General features: G+C 40.6%; 1 protein-coding gene across 5 annotated transcripts in view; it reads right to left on the bottom strand.

The window, feature by feature from the left end:
- Positions 1-1,252: 1,252 nt before the first annotated feature.
- Positions 1,253-22,060, bottom strand: part of STYX (serine/threonine/tyrosine interacting protein) — a 29,462-nt gene continuing 8,654 nt past the window's right edge. For 3 of the 5 annotated variants that reach the window (XM_030562910.1, XM_030562911.1, XM_030562912.1), the window contains exons 2-11: positions 15,146-15,178; positions 14,017-14,070; positions 11,746-11,843; positions 10,887-10,947; positions 9,040-9,076; positions 8,421-8,460; positions 8,295-8,345; positions 7,351-7,423; positions 3,137-3,230; positions 1,253-1,937 (exon numbers count right to left, since the gene is read on the bottom strand). In XM_030562910.1, coding sequence (XP_030418770.1) covers positions 1,864-1,937; positions 3,137-3,230; positions 7,351-7,423; positions 8,295-8,345; positions 8,421-8,460; positions 9,040-9,076; positions 10,887-10,947; positions 11,746-11,843; positions 14,017-14,070; positions 15,146-15,178 — 615 coding nt within the window. In that variant the 3' untranslated portion in view covers positions 1,253-1,863. Of the gene's footprint in view, positions 1,938-3,136; positions 3,231-7,350; positions 7,424-8,294; positions 8,346-8,420; positions 8,461-9,039; positions 9,077-10,886; positions 10,948-11,745; positions 11,844-12,988; positions 13,162-14,016; positions 14,071-15,145; positions 15,179-22,060 lie in introns of those variants that run through there. The other 2 variants (XM_030562914.1, XM_030562913.1) reach the window with 2 other exon arrangements.

Below are 22,060 nucleotides of genomic sequence, written 5' to 3'. Positions count from 1 at the left end.
ATGGCATACATAGAGCTGGCTTCTATTAGCTCTGGATTTAAGCTGTGCAGCCAAATGCCTATTGTATTCTGCCCCTGCCTTGGTCTCCCCCGGCCCCAACAACTGTGAGTGAAATTAACTGTTCCAATGCAGGCAGCAGGCATCCTGGGAAGGCTTCTCCTTCAGCCAGTCTCTCTGCTGCAAGCTAGAGGGGAGCTGCTGCAGCCCCTGCTGAGTGCGAGGGGTCAGGGGAACCGGAGCCTAGCTGCGTCGGCAGCCTGACTGGAGGAGGAGGAGGGAGAACAAGGAGAAAAATGTGACAGTGAGTTTTCACTTTTTCAGGCTTATTCCAATTATTAAAGTTTTATTACAGAGAGTACTGGTAGTAGCAGCTTTATTTTCTATATTGAAGTCATGAAATGGGAGGTATGAAGTATGTAGGAGAGGTGTGTTGCTTGCCTCTGGACTGTACCAGTAAGAAATGTAACTCACTTTCACCCTGGCCCTGCCCGTTCCACCTGAGGCCCTGCTGGGGGTGGGTGAGGGGGGCAGAGTGGGCCCCGTACCGGTAAGAGCTGTATATTACATTCACCCCTGGCTATGGTCTTGCAGTATGCTTTCACCGCTACTTGTCCGAAGGTTCCCTTGTTTGATACAATACACGGGAAAGGCATTGGAAATGAACTGGTAGGCAATGGTTCTGTTTTTGATTTTGTTACATCAACTATTGGCTGACTTAACTAAGTTTGCCAAAACCTTACACTAGAGGTCCCCAACGCGGTGCCCACGGGCGCCATGGCGCCCATGAGGGCATCTAAATGCGCCCACTTCCTGACCAGCAGTTGAGCATCCACCGAATTTCTGCGGCGTTTCGGTTGCGACGCTTCTTGATGACGTTGCTTGTTGGCAGCAAGTGGCGTCATCGAGAGGCGTCGCCGCCGAAACACCGCAGAAATTCGGCGGCATTTTGGCGGATGCTCCACCACCACCACGGTCCTTCGTCTGGCAGGCGCCAGACGAAAATGTTGGGGACCACTGCCTTACACTGAAACTTACTGATTCCTGCTTGCTAATAGAAAGATTTCAGTCCTAGAATACATCAAGTTGAGATGGTAATTTCCCCTTTACTTACTTTAACACTTGACCCTGTTATTTAATAATTTACTCTAACCAGATAGTTATTAGATTAGCTTCCATTATACTAATGGAGGTTTTTAGATCAGTATTTCCTCTTCTCAAAGACTAAGAAGAGCGTAGTCAGTGTATCTGAAGATAAATTGGTACATAATGGGGTTTTATTGTGAAGATAATGAGTCGATGCTGTTCAGATAATTGGGGAGGTTTCAACTGCTAACAGCAGAAGGTATATGGAAGTTTGTAAAAACAGGATATATTTCCACTTTTTGTATATTTCTAAAAGTGGAGTAACTAAGTTGCAATGTATACTTAGAACACAGTGAATTTTAGCAAACTTTTCTTTACTAAAGTCTCTTGTTATAAATTACACAAATAACTTTATAAACAAATCCCCCCAGCTTGCATTTTCTTTAAAGTAATAACTTTATATCATACAAATAAAGAAATTTCAAGTATGAAAAGTGCATTATTGCAATAATACCTCTTTGCAAGTCCAAAAATCTTGGTATAGAATAAAACTGTAAAGTGTAAAAAAGGAGTAAAACAATCAGTGCCATCTATTCATTCAGGAAGTCCAACATATTAAAATGTTGCTTAATGTGTTGCAGAGGCAGATTTACATCTGGAAGCAACATGTATTTGAAAAGAAGCTCTGGGTGTGTTCATGGTTGTGTTAATTTATCTTTTCTAGTTTTCTTCACTTCCACTGCAGGAATTCACAATCTCTATGAATAGTGGTGCCCTACGTCACCCATTCTGTGCTGCTGCCACTTGCATATTTCCAAACTCTTCCTCATCCTCATGTGTTCGCTTCAAACTTCCTAAGAAGAAGAAGAAAAAAAAAGATTAGAGAATATGCTTTAAGAAGTCAGTTGTTATAAGCACCTACTATGATTAAGATCACAAGACCGTTTGCATTAGAAACTCAAATCTGCACATACTCAACCTTCCAAAACTTTCACATTGTGAGAGAGAAGCTTTCCATTCTTGGTCTCTGACTAGTCTCTCCCCCTGCACCTCAAACGTTCAGCCATTTGGGTTATAGGAGATGTAACAAATGCAACACTTTTTCCACTGTGAAACATTCCAAGTGCACTTTGTTACTGGACACGGCTACAGCAAGCAGCTCAAATTCAGTCTTTATTAAAGGATAGGTTAAAGAATTAAGGGTATGTCTACACTACCTGCCGGATCTGTGGGCAGTGACCAATCCAACGGGAGTCTATTTATCACGTCTAGTCTAGACGCGATAAATTGATCCCTAAGCACTCTCCTGTTGACTCCTGTACTCCACCGCCAGGAGAGGCGCTGGCGGAGTAGACAGTGGAATGGCAGCAATCGACTCACCGCGGTGAAGACACCACAGTAAGTCGATCTAAGTACATCGACTTCAGCTACATTATTCACGTAGCTGAAATTGTGTGACTTAGATTGACACCCCCGGCCCCCTACAGTGTAGACCAGGCCTAAGCAACTGAGAAATCATATCTGAGTATGTGCAGCTGGCGTGGGCTATTAAAGCCTCACCCTTTGTCATCATGGCATGTGCTCCTTGCCTGACCAGAGGCCGCTGTTGGGACAATGTGAGAGAGGGAGACACAGGTAACATTTTAAAAGTGCCCAGTTCTCTCAACTGAAACACAGCAAAATCCTCCCTTCCAAGCAGAGCTGCCTTAGCCTTAGGCATGGAATATGCTCTGATTACTGGGTGCCCTCCCCCAGAATCTGGCTCTCCGTGTAACTCAGGGCTTTCAGCAGGTTCTGGGGATGCTTGCCACAGAGCCACCCTTTCTCCAGCATATCAGGAAAGTGGCACATTTTCAGTACTCCATCCTAAACACAAGATTGCAAGTAACCCCTATATACCAATTGAAGTCATTTTTCACCCAGAGAGAAACAGATGCACTGCACAAGTAAGCCTGACCATTGCTGCCAATGGAAATCACTTCACAAAACCAAGCCACACCACTGTCCTTAGGAAAGGAGAGAGTAGTTACACAGAACAGAAGAAACTTCTCACCTGTAGTACCAGGTGGAACAGAGAGCGATCTCTCCAGCTGCAGTGGTGACATCATCTGGATAGTTAATTTTGCTAGATAGATGGCTTCATATTCCTAAAAAAATAAGGACATATTGCTACTGGGTATGCCTGGCCCTTTGCAAAGTAAGGAGACAGGTGGATTAGCCTTGTACATCAATGATGAAATTAACTGTAGCGAAATAAGAAGCGATGGAATGGATAAGACAGAGTCTGTCTGGGCAAAAATCACACTGGGTAAAAAAGCAACTAGAGCTTCCCCTGAGATAGTGTTTGGCGTGTGCTACAGACCGCCGGGATCTGATTGGGATATGGATAGAGACCTCTTTAATGTCTTTAATGAAGTAAACACAAAGGGGAAATGTGTGATTATGGGGGACTTCAACTTCCCGGATATAGACTGGAGGACGAGTACTTGCAAGAATAATAGGGGTCAGATTTTTCTGGATGTGATAGCGGATGGATTTCTTCATCAAGTAGTTGAAGTACCTACGAGAGGAGATGCCATTTTAGATTTGGTGTTGGTGAGCAGTGAGGACCTCGTAGAAGAAATGGTGGTAGGGGACAACCTTGGTTCGAGTGATCATGAGCTGATTCAGTTCAAACTAGATGGGAGGATAAACAAATGTAGATCTCGGATTAGGGTTTTTGACTTCTCGAGGGCTAATTTTAAAGAGTTAAGGAAATTAGTTAGGGAAGTGGATTGGACGGAGGAATTAGTGGATTTAAATGCGGAGGAGGCCTGGAATTACTTTAAGTCGCAGCTGCGGAGACTGTCGGAAGCCTACATCCCGAGAAAGGGGAAAAAAACCATGGGCAGGAGTTGCAGGCCAAACTGGATGAGCAAGCAACTCAGGGAGGGGATTAGACAAAAGCAGAAAGCTTACAGGGAGTGGAAGAAAGGCAGGATCAGTAAGGAAAGCTACCTTGGTGAGGTCAGAACATGTAGGGATAAAGTGAGGAACGCTAAAAGCCGCATTGAACTGGACCTTGCAAAGGGAATCAAAACCAATAGTAAAAGGTTCTACAGCCACATAAATAAGAAGAAAACAAAGAAAGAAGAAGTGGGGCTGCTATATACTGAGGATGGAATGGAGGTTAAGGATAACCTAGGCATGGCCCAACATCTAAACAAGTACTTTGCTTCAGTTTTTAATAAGACTAGTGAGGAACCTTGTGATGATGGAAGGATGATAAACGGGAATGTGGATATGGAAGTGGATATTACTGCAACTGAGGTAGAGGCCGTACTTGAATAGCTCGATGGGACGAAGTCGGAGGGCCCGGACAATCTCCATCCGAGGATATTAAAGGAACTGGCGCGTGAAATTGCGAGCCCGTTAGCGAGAATTTTTAAGCAATCGATAAACTCGGGGGTTGTGCCGTATGACTGGAGGATTGCTAATGTAGTTCCTATTTTTAAGAAAGGGAATAAAAGTGATCCGGGTAATTATAGGCCTGTTAGCTTGACGTCTGTAGTATGCAAGGTCTTGGAAAAAATTTTAAGGGAGAAAGTAGTTAAGGACATAGAGGTCAATGGTAATTGGGACGAATTGCAACACGGATTTAGTAAAGGTAGATCATGTCAAACCAATCTGATCTCCTTCTTTGAGAAGGTGACGGATTACTTAGATAAAGGAAATGCGGTAGATATAATTTACCTAGATTTCAGTAAGGCGTTCAACATGGTTCCGCACGGGGAACTGTTAGTCAAATTGGAAAAGATGGGAACGAATATGAAAGTTGTAAGGTGGATAAGGAACTGGTTAAAGGGGAGACTCCAGAGGGTCGTATTGAAAGGTGAATTGTCAGGCTGGAAGGAGGTCACTAGTGGAGTCCCTCAAGGATCGGTTTTGGGACCGATCTTATTTAACCTTTTTATTACTGACCTTGGCACAAAGAGCGGGAATGTGCTAATAAAGTTTGCGGATGACACGAAGCTGGGGGGTATTGCTAACATGGAGAAGGACAGGGATACTATTCAGGAAGATCTGAACCACCTTGTAAACTGGAGTAATAGAAATAGGATGAAATACAATAGTGAAAAGTGCAAGGTTATGCATTTAGGAATTAATAATAAGAATTTTGGATATACGTTGGGGGCGCATCAGTTGGAAGCGACGGAGGAGGAGAAGGACCTTGGGGTACTGGCTGATAGCAGGATGACTATGAGTCGCCAATGTGATACGGCTGTTAAAAAAGCAAATGCGATTTTGGGATGCATCAGGCGGGGTATTTCCTGCAAGGGTAAGGAGGTGTTAGTACCGTTATACAAGGCGTTGGTGAGACCCCATCTGGAATACTGCGTGCAGTTCTGGTGTCCCATGTTCAAGAAGGATGAATTCAAACTGGAACAGGTTCAGAGACGGGCTACAAGGATGATCCGAGGAATGGAAAAACTGCCTTATGAAAGGAGACTCAAAGAGCTTGGCTTGTTTAGCCTGGCCAAAAGAAGGCTGCGGGGGGATATGCTTGCTCTATATAAATATATCAGGGGGGTTAACGTTAGGGAGGGAGAGGAATTATTTAAGTTTAGTACTAATGTAGGCATGAGGACGAATGGGTACAAACTGGATATTAGGAAGTTTAGACTTGAAATTAGACGAAGGTTTCTAACCATTAGGGGAGTGAAGTTCTGGAACAGCCTTCCGAGGGAAGTAGTGGGGGCAAAAGACTTTCCTGGCTTTAATACAAAGCTTGATAAGTATATGGAGGGGATGTTATGATAGGATTGTTAATTTGGGCAATTGATCTTGGATTACCACCAGATAGGTCTGCTCAATGGTCTGCGGGGAGATGTTGGATGGAATGGGAACTGAGTTACTGCAGAGAATTCCTTCTTGGGTGCTGGCTGGTGAGTCTTGCCCACATGCTCAGGGTTTAGCTGATCACCATATTTGGGGTCGGGAAGGAATTTTCCTCCAGGGCGGATTGGCAGGGGCCCTGGAGGTTTTTCGCCTTCCCCTGCAGCGTGGGGCACAGGTCGCTTGCTGGTGGTTTCTCTGCAGCTTGAGGTCTTCAAACCAATTTTGAGGATTTCAATAACTCAGTCCTGGGATAGGGGTTGTTATAAAATTGGATGGGTGGGGTTCTGTGGCCTGCCTTGTGCAGGAGGTCAGACTAGATGATCAGATTGGTCCCTTCTGACCTATGAGTCTATGAGACTGTAAGTTAGAGAGAAAGCTGCGTAGGGCAAAGGTTAGAGGGTTTCTGGGAATGAAAACATTTAGTAAACAACGAGTTAAGCTTATTGGAACATATCCATCTTGTTAGCCCCATTTTTCTTTCTTGTGGCAATTGTGTTCAAACTGAGACAGTCAGGGCAGGGTGGAGGAAAGAAACGACATCCACCTAGCAGCAGAGGCACTCAAGGAGAAGAATAAGGTTGCACAAACACAGGTTCTCCAGGAAGGACGTTTAGGGAAAAGGAGGCAGTGTTGCTTCAGGAAGGGGATCTGGACTACAAGGCAACTGAACTGTCAAGGTAGCACAACTGCAGCCATTTTAGACAGGCACAATTGCACAGGGCTGTGAAGACGAAGACAAGGTATTATTTTACTGCAAACAAATGCCACAAATTTAGAAATAAGATGACTGCACAAGAAGCTTCCTAGAAATAAGATACTCTAAAAATAAAGCTAAATAAGTTGTCTCACCACCAGGCAGCCAAGTGGATGAATGACAAGTATTACAAGCCCATTTCAGCAGATCACTCCAGGCTTCCCAGCCATTTACACAAGACCTATTTAAATCTGGTGGCATAGAGATGTCAAGCCTTACTACTGAGCTTGCTATATTAGATTTTCATATTTTCTGTTATTTGAGATTATGCAAATAAATGTAGTGGTTGTGGACCACAATATCTGCTCTGAAGTTCTCCCCTGGCTGCAGACTAACCAGCAGTTAAGAAGCCCTAAGATGATGTATGAAAGAACAGATTTTCATTTCTTTACTAATGTCTGAAGTTGCTTTTTTCAAAGTCTGATTCTAGTACCTGATTTAAGTGACAGCTCTCCTCTTCTCCTCCACCCCCCATAGTTCCAGATAAACAAGTGTCAGAGTATGCTAACAAACATACTAATTAGTTTAATTTTAAATCACTTGAGAAACATTGATTTTTAGTTGCATAAGTATATACATAACTGGCTGGAAAGGAAGCCAAGTGATTTAAGTTATAACCAGGAAAACAATGTTACCTGAAGTTGATGGACAAATCCAGCATTAGGATTAATACAGAATCTTCTTTCTTGAACATAAGTAAATGCATCCCTTAACGAGAAAAGAGATCTCTGCAGTCATCTCTAGCTACAGCAGTCTACTGCTACTGGCTCTAAATTCTTGGGGGGAAACACTTTTCTTTAAAAGCCCATTAGAACTAGCTCTCCAGTACCTGAACTAGCTTGGAGTGTAGGAGCTGGCTTTGGAGGCAGGGATAGTTCTGTGGTTTTAGCACTGGCCTGCTAAACCCAGGGTTGTCAGTTCATTCCCTGAGGGGGCCACTTAGGGATCTGGGGCAAAATAAGTACTCGGTCCTGCTACTGAAGGCAGGTGGCCTGGACTCTATGATCTTTCGGCATCCCTTCCAGTTCTATGAGATAGGTATAGCTCCACTTTTTTAATATATATTTTATTAAATACCTTTAGGCTCCCCCTTGCCTGGGGCCAAAAGATTGTCCTAACGCTGTGCCTTGACCATCTCTAAACTGCACTGAGTGGCAAAGGCCCCAAGGGACTATTACAGCAGGCAAGAACATGGGCATTGCCACACGGGATCAGACTAGTGGTCCATCTAGTCCAGTATCCTGTCTCCAACTGCTTCAGAGGAAGCTGAAAGCAACCCTGCAGCAGGCAATCAGGAGATAATCTGCCCAAAGGGAAAAGTCTCCTCTCAATCCCCAAGAGTTAAAGGCTGGCTTAAGCCCTGAAACCACAGGGTATATATACCTCCCTTAATAATATTATGAAGAATTTTCAAAGTTAAATCATTACTTTACATTTACAACTAAGTACTTGGTTGGGACAGAGGCAGTTATCCTAAACTGCAAATGGACCAATGTCCCATAATTTTTTTTGAAATTAAACTTATTTCAATTTCTGCAGATAACTTAATTACAACTCAGTTTAAATATACTGTTCTTACCTGTACTTCACCCCAAACGTCTCCATAATGTATGCAATAACTAAGGCAGCACTGAAAAGAAACAAACTATTTAGAAAAAAAAATACTGCATATAAAAAAACAAAGAAAAAAGGGAACCGTTCCTACCTTCTAGAAATCCCTGCATTTCCATGGACAAGAACTTTTCCTGAGAAGAGAGAGAATTACTTGTATAGATGGGTAAAAATGATTCTCTCCCAAGTTTACCAGCGTTTCACTTTAAACACATTTATGCAACAACCAGGTATTTTCTAAAGAATATTAGGTTAATGTCTTACAAATTTTGTTTTACTTTACTCTAGATCACTAACCGGGATCCTGTTAGCGCGGATCCTAGTACAGGAGCAAGGCCCTACATCTAAAAACAAAACCCCAAGCATATGAATCTGTATTAGTTTCCAGAACACAATCAAATCTGCAGTGTACAGACTGCTCTAGGAATAGATTGGTTATCCAAGTTGGGCTGGAAGGGAAGGAGAATAGTTGTATTGGGCCTATATTAAAATGCAATGTTAAGACTAGTTCCACTACCAGGTTCATGAGCATGCAAAATGACAAGCACCAGTCAGCCAAAAAACCCACACATTTGGGAAATCCCCACTTCGGTACTTGACAGTTACAAATATTTATGTCCAGATACACAGAACTAAGCAAGCGGATTTTTAAAACTTCGTAACAAACTATTAGGATATTAGGTAAATCAAAGAAAAAGTGAATCCAAATTTACCTCCGGTTTGTAAACTTCCATCAATAAATTCTTTCGTCTATAGGGAAAAGAGTGAGTTGGTTACATGAAGACATGCAGTTCCAACTAGAGCTGTAAATACTAACACCATTTTTACATTTAAAAACTGAACCGTTTTCACACCAAACATCAATAGTCAGTATGTAAAGATTCAAGATTTTTACATGCTAATATGTCACTTAACTCTTCTACATACGAATTAGGGGTTTTTAATGAGAATTTTGAGATACAAAGAAAAGTTTAATTAATTATCAGAAATTAAACACATTTTAGTTAAGCATTACCACAAAGTTTGTTATTTATAATCCCAACATGACCCCAAGATACTTCATGTCAATTCAATGCAAACAGCCTATGCTATCCAAAAGTGAACAGATGAAAAGCAAAATACCCAACACAAATATAAACTGGGTCCCAATAAAGTACTTACGAAGAATTACATTGATGATGGTATATCTACTGTAAAAAGTCACCTTTTAAAATCTATTGTGTAGGTTTCTATTAATCAATCTACAACGTGGGCTGTGTGGTCTAAAGAGCTCTCTGGGTCACCATATAGTGCTGGTTCTTCCTTGTTTCCAGCTGCTGTTCAAGCCTCCAGTCTCTTCAGTGCATAGAAGAGCCCAGTAACCTTCAAAAGCAGCTGGAAATGAGCCATCTCTTTTCTGGGTCACTGCTACATAGGAGAGCAAACAAGAGCCATCCTGAATGTGGGAAAGGCATATCCGGGGTAAAACAGTTACAAGGAACAGGGCAGAAAAAGGACCATGCAGCCCGACAGCATGTGGAGGGGAATGGGGAGAAGGCAAGTAGCTGCAGAGTAGTACACTGAAGGAGTAAACAGTGAGACGAGTACAGGAAATGAACAAAAAGTGAATGATTTTTCCCCTCAAAGAGAGGGGACAAAGTGTTACTGTGTTTGACTGCTGAAAGTACCCATTTCTACAGTGTTACCACCCATGTCCGCAAACTGCTCTGTGATCAAACATGGATTAATGATTAGAAAGGAGGTGGCCCCAGGAAACAGACTATGTGGTCCACACTATGAAAACATTGGGACTACTGTAAGATGCAAGGCCAGATGTGATTTTGCTCTCCCCCAACTTAAGTTGGGGGGAATTCTCATAAAATGCTTCAATTCTCTCAAAAACAACCCAAAGTGTACAAATTGAGGCTCAGCATTTCTTTAACCAAATTTTTCTGTTTAATGTTCCAGAGTGTAACTAGGTATTAGAATGATTTTTTTTATTATGAAAATTGCCTTTTAAGTTCTTTAAAGTAGATTAAGATATGCTTCCAGAAAATAAATTGAAATTTTGCACCATCCAGTTTCCTTCCATTTTTTAAGCTGACCTGTACTAACATTTGCTGTAAGGAAAAAATTATAAAGCTGATTCTTACAAACCAAGGTTTTCCAAAATATCTAGTAATTCTGGGTACACATCTTGGCATACCTTAAATGGGCCTGCTTTCCAGAAACTGATGAGCACCCACTGAAAATCAAGCACTAATAATAAAATAATAATACCACCACCAACTCTCTCTTATATAGTACTATTCATCAGCAGATCTTAAAGTGCTTTACAGAGGAGGTCAGTATCATTGTCCCAGTTCCACAGATGGGGAAAGTGAGGCACAGAGAGGTGAAACTGACCTGATCAAGGTCAATAAGCAAGATAGTGGCAAAGTCAGGAATAGAATCCATTATAAAATGTTTCAAGTTAGGCACTAAAAAACTGCAGCACCCAAAATTACTAGTCACTTTGGAAAATCTGACTATGAACTGCTCCATCCACAATCCACTGAAACTGACTGACCAAGATACTTACCGTAGGGAAAAATCGTATTATATTTTCAACTGGATTATCTGCAATATCCAAGACTAAATACCTGAAATTAAAACAGCTACTGTGAGCATACAACAGTATTACATATTGCCTTTTCTTTAATGGGTACAGTAAATCTGCAAGATAGCTTTGCAACCATGTCATTCAGAAAACTGCATAAGAAGCTGTACAATGCCATATAAGAGACCTAGCCTCATTTTCCTGTCTCATTTCCAGGACTACGGGGAATGCAGCACCCTTGTAGGCTGTTAAAAGGTTCTGACTGAATCTGAAGGATCTATCCAGTTCTCAGCTGGAAGGATGAGACCCAAAATGCAGCGTGAAACCCCTTAGGAATCAAAGATGCAGAGGACCAAGCTGGATATGAATTTATGTATAATGCAGCTGAACAGCTATTCCATATTCCCAATATTATCAAGATGTTAAATTGTACCTGAACTCTTCTGGGGGCCCTGTATGCCACAAAAAGGCTGCATATATTGTCTCTGAATCAGTTATCGCAGCAGTGTTTCAACTTACTTAAAAAAACCATACCCAGAACTGATAGCTCAGTAATTGGAAGACAGTTGGAGACTCTGTGTTTGTCAGGCAAACCACAAAGTATCTTGTGGCGTGGTGGGGCAAATACACATTTTAGAGATTATCTGACACAACCTTGTTTATTTTAGTGAGACATTTTTCAAACAATTAATATAAACAACATGATTACTTGAGAGGACCATGCTAGCAATAAGAAAAACACCTTTAAAAATCCCATTAAATATAATTAAAGCATAGCTTTTCAAAATAAGATCTTCAGTATTGTTTTATTTTTCAGAATGCTGTTATGTTCATTTCTTACCTAAATAATTGTTGGAAGTTTGGTTTAATAAAATTTGCTTCGATATTTTGCCGTATGCATATTACATGGGTTATTCCATGTTTCTGAAGTATAGGTAGCTGCAAAGGAGAAGATTTTTAAGTCAAAATTTTAAAGAACAGATATGTTTTTTATTGTGACATATTTAGAGTTATAACAACACAATAACACTAGCCTTAAAATATGATCGACGTGAAATGTGAGCTTGGGGTTCTCAGGCAAGCACATGAAAAGTTAATACATTTAAGACTAGACCTCCAATATTCAGATAAAGAGAAGAACTGTTTTATCAAATGTAAGGTTATATGAAGAATGTTCCTAGCAGCAGGGATAAAAAAGCACCCAGCAGAGAGGGGATTTAAAAAATAGTTCCCCCACCCCCAACACACCCTTCAACTTCTCTGAAATCTCTCTCAAGTGCCATGAGGTAATATTCCTGCTAACACTGAATCTTGATGGAACCAGTCCATAACAGGCGAGAAGTGACATAAATGTAATTTTGCAAATCTTTCTCTGTCTCTGGGAATGTTAAAACGGAACCCCTGCCACTTAGTTCACGTTATATAAATATTATATTGACTGATCTGGTTTATGGTTATTACACTAACAGAGAAATAACTGTGAATGGCCCAATATCCATTTTCTGAACAAAGTACAAAGGAGCATTCACAGACATATCGCCTTGCCACAATCTATGTAAAGTCAATCTATAAACTCAGATGTTGTTAATTACGGTGAAATCACTAATAAATGTTCATCACCTTTAGGAGAAGTCACTGAATACTTGTTTATACAATCTAGTATTACAGATCTAGGGGAGAGGGATAGCTCAGTGGTTTGAGCATTAGCCTGCTAAACCCAGAGTTGTGAGTTCAATCCTTGAGGGGGCCACTTAGGGATCTGGGGCAAAATCAGTACTTGGTCCCACTTGTGAAGGCAGGGGGCCGGACTCGATGACCTTTCGGGGTCCCTTCCAGCTCTATGAGATGGGTATATCTCAAATCATTCCTTTGTCTGGAGTGAGTAGGGTGGTAGTAGTATATGGCAGAGGCAAGTGAATAAATCACTGTAGCCGAGTTCAGGGTCTGACTTCAGGAGTTAACATCCTAGGCCTGTGATTACATGAGACTCAGCATTCATTTGTTTAAAAATAAGCTTTGTGCTCTCATGATTGACAAGGAAAACTCAAATACGAACTTGGTGCAACAGATACAAAGGTGTCTACCTGAGTCTGCAGACAGCTTGAAATAACAGCTGAAAGGTGTGAACTAAACTGCCCCATGTATCAGAATAGAATGGGGTGTCAATTCCAAGACTCATTGCTCTGGGAGGAGCAGGACCACGGCACAGGCCAGGGAATCTCATGTCATAGTGTTCCTATAGCCCCAGATTATCTTCATCCTGCCCGAGTTAACACGTTTTTTGAGTTTGCAAATCTGACAAACCATAGCAGATAATAAAAAAGATAGACAATATGTCATTCATACTGAGTTGGTCCTAGGGTATTAGAGAGACAAGGTGGGTGAGGTAATATCTTATTGGATCAATTTCTGTTGGTGAGAGAGACCAGCTTTCAAACTACACAGGCTCTTCCTCGGGTCTGGGAAAGGTGCTCAGTGTCACAGCTAAATACAAGGTGGAACAGATAGATCAGCATAAGAAGTTAGCATATATTCAAAGTGAAGTGGACCGTTAACGGTTCCTCTTAGAATATACGCTAACTTCTTATGCTAATCTATCTGTTCGACCACGTATTTAGCTGTGACACTGGGGTATATCTACAGAGCAAAGAAGCACCTGCGGCTGACCCATGAGGGGCTGTTTCATTGCTGTGTAGACTTCTGGGCTCAGGGGGAGCCTGGGCTCGAGGACTCTGGGGTGGGAGGGTTCCAGATCTCAAGCTCCAGCCTGAGCCCAGAAGTCTACACAGCAATGAAGCAGTCAGAACCCTGAAAGCCTGAGTCAGAGACCATGGGCCAGCAGCAGGCTTCTCTTTGCTGTGCAGGTGTATCCCCTGAGTACTTTCCCCAGACCCGAGGAAGAGCTCTGTGTAGCTTGAAAGTAGAAGATGGTCCAGTAAAAGATATTACCTCATTTGCCTTGTCTCATTTACACCGAGCTCATATAAAAGACTTTTGAGAGTTGTGTAAATATTAACTGTATGCCATTTACTTTTTCACAATAATATAAACAACGTGCCAAGAGTAATTTTGCTAGAACTTTACTTAGAGGAGAATATTCTGAAAACCGTACCTTGCTTTTCATAGCTGAAGAATATGGGCCTAAAAATAACCCAGGTAAAATTTCCTATAGGGGGGAAAAAAAGCATTAAACACCAACTCAAAAAATTTAGTTAAAAATGCATTGGGCTCTCAACTCCAACTGTGGCCTTGGAAATAAGTGATTTATCATGTTGTGAGGGACATGTTATCAAGCGTCATTTATAACAGGGCTAGGAAAAAAAGTTGTGCAAAGTAAAAGAAATGTGATCCATAAGAAGAGACTCTTATTTTTGAAAGAGAAATTAAATCCTTTATACGGACAAAGTTCAAGTCAGATTGCCACACCTTATCCAGCCCTTGTTTAAATAGTGGGTTTCAGTGGAATTGTGAGCTAGGGTGAAGGCAAGTCATTTTAGGTATTCCAAAAGCTCACTATGTACAGTTTACATATGCAATAAGTCATTTCACTTTATATGACAGTTAGTAACAAATGATTTAATTTGTATCCAGTTAGCCTCCCTCCATTCAATCTCATTTTCAGGCCTGTCTGAAGATCTTTATTTTCTGCAAGGGTTTGGCTGAAAGGTCATGTACTAACAATTATGTTCCCCAAAGGCTGCTATTTGAGAACACCTGCTCCTGAATGAATTTAAGTCAGAAGCAAAGTTCTAGTCTATTTGTAATTCCCATGCTCTAACACATACATGAAGGCAGAATACTGTATATTTCAGGTGTTGGGAGAGAGTCCAAGATTCCCAATTAATAGTGTTTTTTAACTTTATGTTTGCAACACAGATCCCAGTCACCCTTCACTCTAGACTGTCCACTCTTCTCTCCTCATTCCTCTTCCCTCATTAAAAAAAAAATCCCTCCCTTCATACTTAAACTTCCAATAGAACACAACATGTCCAGCAAAAGAGATTGCTAGCATCCTCCTGCTATATACTGTAACTACTCTATGCTAGCCACTTGGGGTGGGGAATTCAAGAACAACGTAGCATGCGCCCTCCCCCAGGAGGCAAATCTGCTGCAATACTGCCAGCCTGCTATCTAAGAGCCTGAGGTTAGTTTTGAACTCAAGTCTTTCATTTGGCAACTCCATGTACTTACTGAATGAGCCACTGGGGGTTGGCTCAAATGAACAAATTAAAGTGTCATACCTGCATCTCTCTTCTCATGGGATAGGTCCAATCCTTTAAAAAATAAAATAAAATATATATATACATACACACACACACACAATAGGGAACGTGCAAAAAAAAGCTAGCAACAAAAAGAAACAAGCACATTGTGAAATAGTCTGACTGCTGGAAAATGGATTTTCTAAATTAAGCCAGCTGTCTGCCATTTCATAATCTGCTACGAAATGCATCTTGGGTCAAAATGAACCATCAGAGCAAAGAAAGCTGTTGGACTAACTAGCAGAATTCCAACCAAAGGTAACAGTGAAATTAAAACTTTTCATGATGAGGGATCAAGCCTAACCTGTCTCTAAACAGTTTTCTGCATTAGCCCTGGGGGGTACAAAATTCTGGTAAAGGTGATGTTTCTATAGCTATAACATGGGCAAAGGTATGCCTCAACAGAAATCTTGCAGGTAACACCATATAATCCATCACCAGATATTAGCTTTGATAATTCCAGAAACTTATTTTATATTAACGGAATTTTCCAATTCCACTGCAGAGTACCAGTAAGTCATAAAAAAGCCATTTCCATTTTTCTTTATCCCAGACATTTGTATGGGTTTGTATGCACACCTCCCTGCATCAGGCCAGAAGGACCTGAATATTCCTATTAGTTAGCATGTCCAATTCCTGCACCATCACAACCCCTTCCAAGTGTTTTTGTGGCCAGTGCAAGGTCGACACAGAGCAGCCTGCCTTGGCTCATTTTGTACCATCCCCTCAATCCACCTGCACTTTCTAGATGCTAGAACAAGCACTCAATCCCCCCCTCCCCACACTTTTTTTGTGTGTATGTGTGCCTTACAGAACAACTGCCAGAGCTGAGCTTTACAACCTATTCTTTTCCTCCCTGACAATCCACTATCCCTTCCTGCTGTTCACTCATTCATTCCTTATCCCATATTAATTATCTAATGCTCTCCTCTAGTTACTGGTTAATACTTTAGGGCCTAATCAGGATCAGGGCCCCCTTATGGTAGGTATTCTACCAGCAAAAAAAATTTACAATCTAAAAAGGCAATGGGGAGAGGGCAAAGGAATAAAACATATATGCAAAGAGATCCGGGTGATAAGCACACCTGCTTAGTTTTCCACAGTGTGTGTATTTACATAAGCTTTCCTCAATCCGCCTTCCACAGAGGCATTAATAGTTCCTTTGTTAAATTTATATGAACTCTTCCCATTTGCCCTTCCAGGGCTCTGCTAATATCCCCTTTTCCCTTCCCACCACCCCCTTAGAAAATTAAGAGTTTATACAAAAACCATCCTTGTTGGACAACTGCTGACTGTGACTTGAAGTGTCAGGGTTACAGTAGCAGTTTATAGTGCACGGAACGAATTATGGAATGTAACCCCTAGGTTTCAGAAGTGGGAGTAGTAGCTTCAGTTCTCAAAATCGCAGTATGGCCAATTCTAGGAATTTGAGGAAGCCATAAATACTGTTAACAGCGTAATATATCACTTCCCTCATTTAGATACATATCTTAAAACAAAAATAGGTACTCAGTGAGGCTTTACTGACTCAATGACATTTAGTAGGATTATATGGGATTTGGGTATCAGAGTAAAAAATTTTCCTTAAGCCCCTGGATTGCGGAATTGAATCTGGGACAGTATTTGAGGAAAGTCCAATTCAAATTAAAATATGGAACCACATTTTCAGAACAAGTCTCTCTGTTACTGTGTGAAAAAAAATACACGAACACAGAAAATGGATTGCAGTGAAACTGATTACACAGAAAATATTGCCAAATACACAAAGTAAATACATAATTAACTTTTAAAAGCTATCTTCTGGTTACACTAATCATGTGTTACTTGTAATAGAAGGTAAATTCTATGAAAGAAATGTGATTTTTAGTTGACTGCATTTTTTTTTTTTTGAACAATTGGTGATCAGCTTAAGGATTTCTTCTTATTTACACAAAAAGATGGGTTTTGTCTCTAGGAAAAGAAAATGAGTCCTACTGCTTTCTAAGTCTTGCCTAACTGATTGTACTAGTCTCATATTTGTTTGAAAATGAAATCTGAAGAGTACATTGGATAGTGAAAAGCATGTGACAAAGTGTGGACATATTGACAACCAGTATCTTTCCTTTGATATCTAGACAGATTGAAAAGGACCTCCCCTTTTTTTAAATTTGTCCACACACAAATTTGCCCTAGTTTAGTTAAACCAGTGAAAGCCCCGTGTACTCTTATCTCAATTTAATTTAAACCTGTTTGTAATCAATTTCAGTTAATCTGAAATAAACCTGATTGAAACCAAAATGAGAACATCCACAAAGGCTTTCACTTTGGTCTAACTATCCATATAGACAAGGCCTATGATTTATGCATGCTCTTGGTGTCCTGGGAACCTGTTGTTCAAATACACTTGGGTGTTTTGATAAACACTGTTTGGTTGCCTTGTATTGTTAAGTTTATAAGATACAGTCTTAATTTAAACTATGGTGAAAATGCATACTGAGAGTGCATACACTTGTTAGAAGTTTGGTCTAAAGGATTACAACATTAAATATACAATCAGTTATATTGAGCCAAGACTGAGTCCTACTGCTTTCTAATTTTTTTTTCTTAGGGACAAAACACACCTTTTTGTATAAATACTTAAACAGAGCATAACATAAACAAGAAAGCAGGCACAAATCATAATAGGGGCCAAATCCTGCAGCAGAAAATGTAGTTGTGAAAGAAAAGCAGGCAGCAATTAGCAATACGCAGTCCAGGGAAAAAAAATTAGGGGTGACCTGTAGGTAGTCTGAATGGAGAAAAATGTCTCCATGTGCTCTCCAGACACCAATCGCCAATGTCTTTGGAAAGTCTTTTAGGTACAAACAGGGTAGATTTGATTTAAATCACTAGTCAGGAAGACTCGATTTAATCATGGATTTCTACATAAAAGTGCATACTTGTTGGTTGTTAAAAACTTAATACATATTCTTCACAATTCAGAGATATATGAAGGTTTCATTTTTAGAAGGTACACTCTCTACATTTTGTAAGTGATCTATTTTGAAAACTTTTCAGATTAGTTATACAACTATATCAGAAAATAAATGTTAGATTATTTCATTTACCAACAGTAACTGAAGCAGATATTTATGAAGTCATTGGGAGGTGAACGATCAATATTTGGAGGATTTTCTTGCCATGCTGTATTAGGAGGAGACAGACATTTAAATTGTTTTATTTAACTAAAACACCAACATTATGTATTCTGGATTTTTTTTCTTCAACAGCAAACAAAATATTTTAACAAAACAAGCACATGAATTTTTGAATTTAAACATTCAAGTTTTTTTATCAGGTTTGCTTTTATTAAATTGTTTTTAACTAATATAGTTAAATGATTTTTTTTTTTAAAACAACCACAATTTTTGCTGTTAACAAGCATGTTATCCCTCGAGACACAAATCCACAGTTTGAGAACTGCAAAACTAAGCATCTCTGATGGTATCTTCTACCAGGGGTTATCAAAGTGGGGGTCGGAACCCCCCAGGGAGTTACAAGCTTATTACATGGGAGGGGTCACGAGCTGTCAACCTCCACCTCAAACCCTGCTTTACCTCCAGCATTTATAATGGTGTTAAATATATTTAAAAAGTGTTTTTTTAATTATAAGGGAGGGGAGTCACATTCAGAGGCTTGCTATGTGAAAGGGGTCACCAGTAAAAAAAAAGTTTGAGAACCACTATTCAAGACTGAGAACTGAGTCCCACTGGGAAAATAGAAAGATTAGCCTAAATAATTGATACAGAAGCCCCTGGAATCCCATAAGATTGGATCTCTAATTCATGAACTATTGGAACTCATTTACAAAATTTTCTTAAACATTATCTGAATACATTGTCTCATACTATAAAATTAGGATTTATAATCCCTATTCCATGATGAGATACCTTTGAGCTTATAAGGTATCTTAATTAAAACTACCTTTAGATAGGTTTTTTCCTCAAAAAGCATTTTATCAGAAAAATCCAATCTAAATAAAAAAAGCCATTCTCCACTGGGATCTCTTTTGGATAGTAGATATCAGAAAGATGCTCTCTCAGATTAAGTGCTTCCTTTACCCGAATTAAAAGATTCTAAATTAAAATGCAATTATTATTCTGGTGGTTTAATGATAGTTCTTCAAGGCTTTTGCACTCAAGATTATTCAGTTGCTGTACAGAAAGTATATGAAAATATCTTTGTCTAGATTAAGCCCTGGCAGATGTCTCACACCAAGGAATTCATCCCATCATCAGTATTTTCTCCAGAGTGACAATGCTCTGCGCTTACTGCCTGAGATATCCAGCAGACAAACAATAGTATGCATCTCCTCTCAGATCAGACTGAACGTGGGAATTTTGTTATGAAAACAAACTCTACTAAGACATGCCAACTGGATACAGTAATACAGCTAAGCTTTGTTAACCATTTGGCAGATTATACCCACGTAGTGAATGTAACTCAGCAGCAGATGAAATGGTTCCTAGCTATGGTTTGTAAATCACCAAGCTGAAGAGTGCCATGTAAAAGGTGATCAAGAGAAGCCTTAGAGGTATTGTTCATCTATAACCAGCTATCCCAAACTGGATTGTGGCTCACAGGCACAGTTGTTCAGAGAGAATCCAGGGGGACTTTCAGGAGTTGTGAAAGAACTAAAATGAATATACAACATAAATCTTGCACACGTGTCCCCAAGAACCTCAGTTAATGGCTCGGTGTAGAGTGAAGAATGTGAGGGAGTTTTAAACAGTGTCTGATGTTCGCCTGGATTTCCCTTATACTAAACAGCACATACGCCATTAAAAAACATCATGTATGAAAAAGTGCAAATACTCCCACGTGCGCATGCACCATGTAATGGTAAGTTTGCTTTGATAGCTAAGGCCTATGAGCACATACAACCACACTGCATGTGATTCAGTCTTTACTGGAGCTCAGTTCTGGCTGAGGAGCAAACAATCCATAAAGATTAATCTTTTCTGGTTCTGTTGCAGTCAAAAAATTGTGCCTGCTCATGATTATGGTTAGGAGCACTGGTGGCCTGTGAAACACTTTGTATTCTGGATGAGAGGCACAAGCTCCAAAAAGTGGTGGAAAACCTGGTGTGTAATGAAATAAGCCAACTTTATATTTAAGCATTAACTAAGAGGGAGAATCTGTGTTCTGAAGCAAGGGACGGCTATTAACACACAAGCTGGGACACTGACTTCTATATTTAACATTAATAACTGGAGAATTGATGGACAAACTCTCTGTCTGTGTGAGGAATGACTTTAGCCAAGTTTTAGAATTATGAATACAGCTTAAGACAATTTATGACCTTGTGGCTATGTGTAAGTTTAATGAAATGATTTAGTCTTAGCAGAAAATGTCATCTTGCATCTCTTTTATGAAGGAGACCTATTAGATCCCCCTTTGAACTTCAACTGTTGCCTCAAGCCCCCACGTTTCCCCCTTATATCACTGCCATCAATCACTCCCACCTGCAGCGGCTCTTTCCCTGCCACACAGAACCATTCCTCATCCCCTTTTGAGAAGCCTTTACTGCTGTGGATAATGGTTATTTTACAACAACTCAACAAAGTCTCCTTGACCCCTTCTAGGCTTCTGAGCCTCTCACCATACTGAGACAGTCTTCTCCAGCTGGTTGATGACACCCCTCACCTCTCAAGACAGATCCCTCTACTTATCCTACTGGATCTCTGTGTGGCTTCCTTAATACTGATTGCTCCCCAAACATGAATCCATCTTCATGAATCCTCTTATCTAAAACTTTTTCATTTCTTGTAAGAAGTTTAGAAGTATTCCAAGGCTTTGCTCTCACCCTCGTTGATCTTTCTCCTTTGGCTGTGTCATTGCTAGCTTAAGTCTCACTTTTATGCAGAAAGCAACGAAGAGTCATGCATCTGACAAAGTGCGTATTCACCCACGAAAGCTTATGCTCCAATACATGTGTTAGTCTATAAGGTGCCACAGGACTCTGTTGCTTTTTACAGATCTAGACTAACACGGCTACCCCTCTGATGTTTTATGGAGAAAGTATGCAATCATACATTCTGCTGAATTTACTTTGATCCTTCTATCCCCTGGCTATACAGTAACCTCGTACTATAGGATCTCTGGAAACTAAATAAGTGTCCTGAGGTCCACCAAACACTATAAACTACAACCAAGTCAGAAAATCTGGTTATATTACAGTTGTCCCCCTGACTAGGTTACAGTTTGCAGTGTGGATGGGTCTGTGATGGGAAGGGGGCCTTGGGCACGTCCAAGGCTTTAATCCAATTACAGGAGAGGGTTAAGTCTTGCCCTGTCCACATTCTAAAACGTAACCAAGTCGTCTTATTTTGACTACATTTATGGAGTATATGGGCCACTAGGGGAAAGTCCCCCTGCTCCACCATAGTCTGACTCCATTGCTCCTGTCTCAATTTATCCGTGATATCATGACCTAGGGATCCATAAAGTACATAAGTCATTGCAATGCTCCTTATATCACACGTGGCGGAGACAGATGCCTAAGAAAAGGATGCACACAAGGCAGGATGCTAGGCAGCTGCCCACCTAAGCTAGCCAATAGGAGATGCCAATGAGAGGGATGTGTCCTAAGCCTCACTTCTCTCTCAGACTTCGGTGCCTAAGTCCATTCTGCAAGGGAGGCATCTCTCTCTTCTTGCAATTCACAGCCAGGAAACCTCTCCTGCAGTCAGGTGCCTACACCATTTCTTTCCAGAGCAGCAATGGCACATGCCTAACTCACACAAACTGGTTGTAGGAAGGAGGTGGCAGACCCCCTTTTAACCTTCTGCTCACTGGTTAGGGGATACTCACCCATGATGTGGGAGACGTCAGTTTACTTCCCCTCTCTGCCTGACGAGTGAGGTTTGAACTTTC

Source organism: Gopherus evgoodei, chromosome 4, assembly GCF_007399415.2.
Source record: "Gopherus evgoodei ecotype Sinaloan lineage chromosome 4, rGopEvg1_v1.p, whole genome shotgun sequence".
Classification (NCBI taxonomy): domain Eukaryota; kingdom Metazoa; phylum Chordata; order Testudines; family Testudinidae; genus Gopherus; species Gopherus evgoodei.
This window is presented reverse-complemented; position numbering and strand designations above follow the sequence as displayed.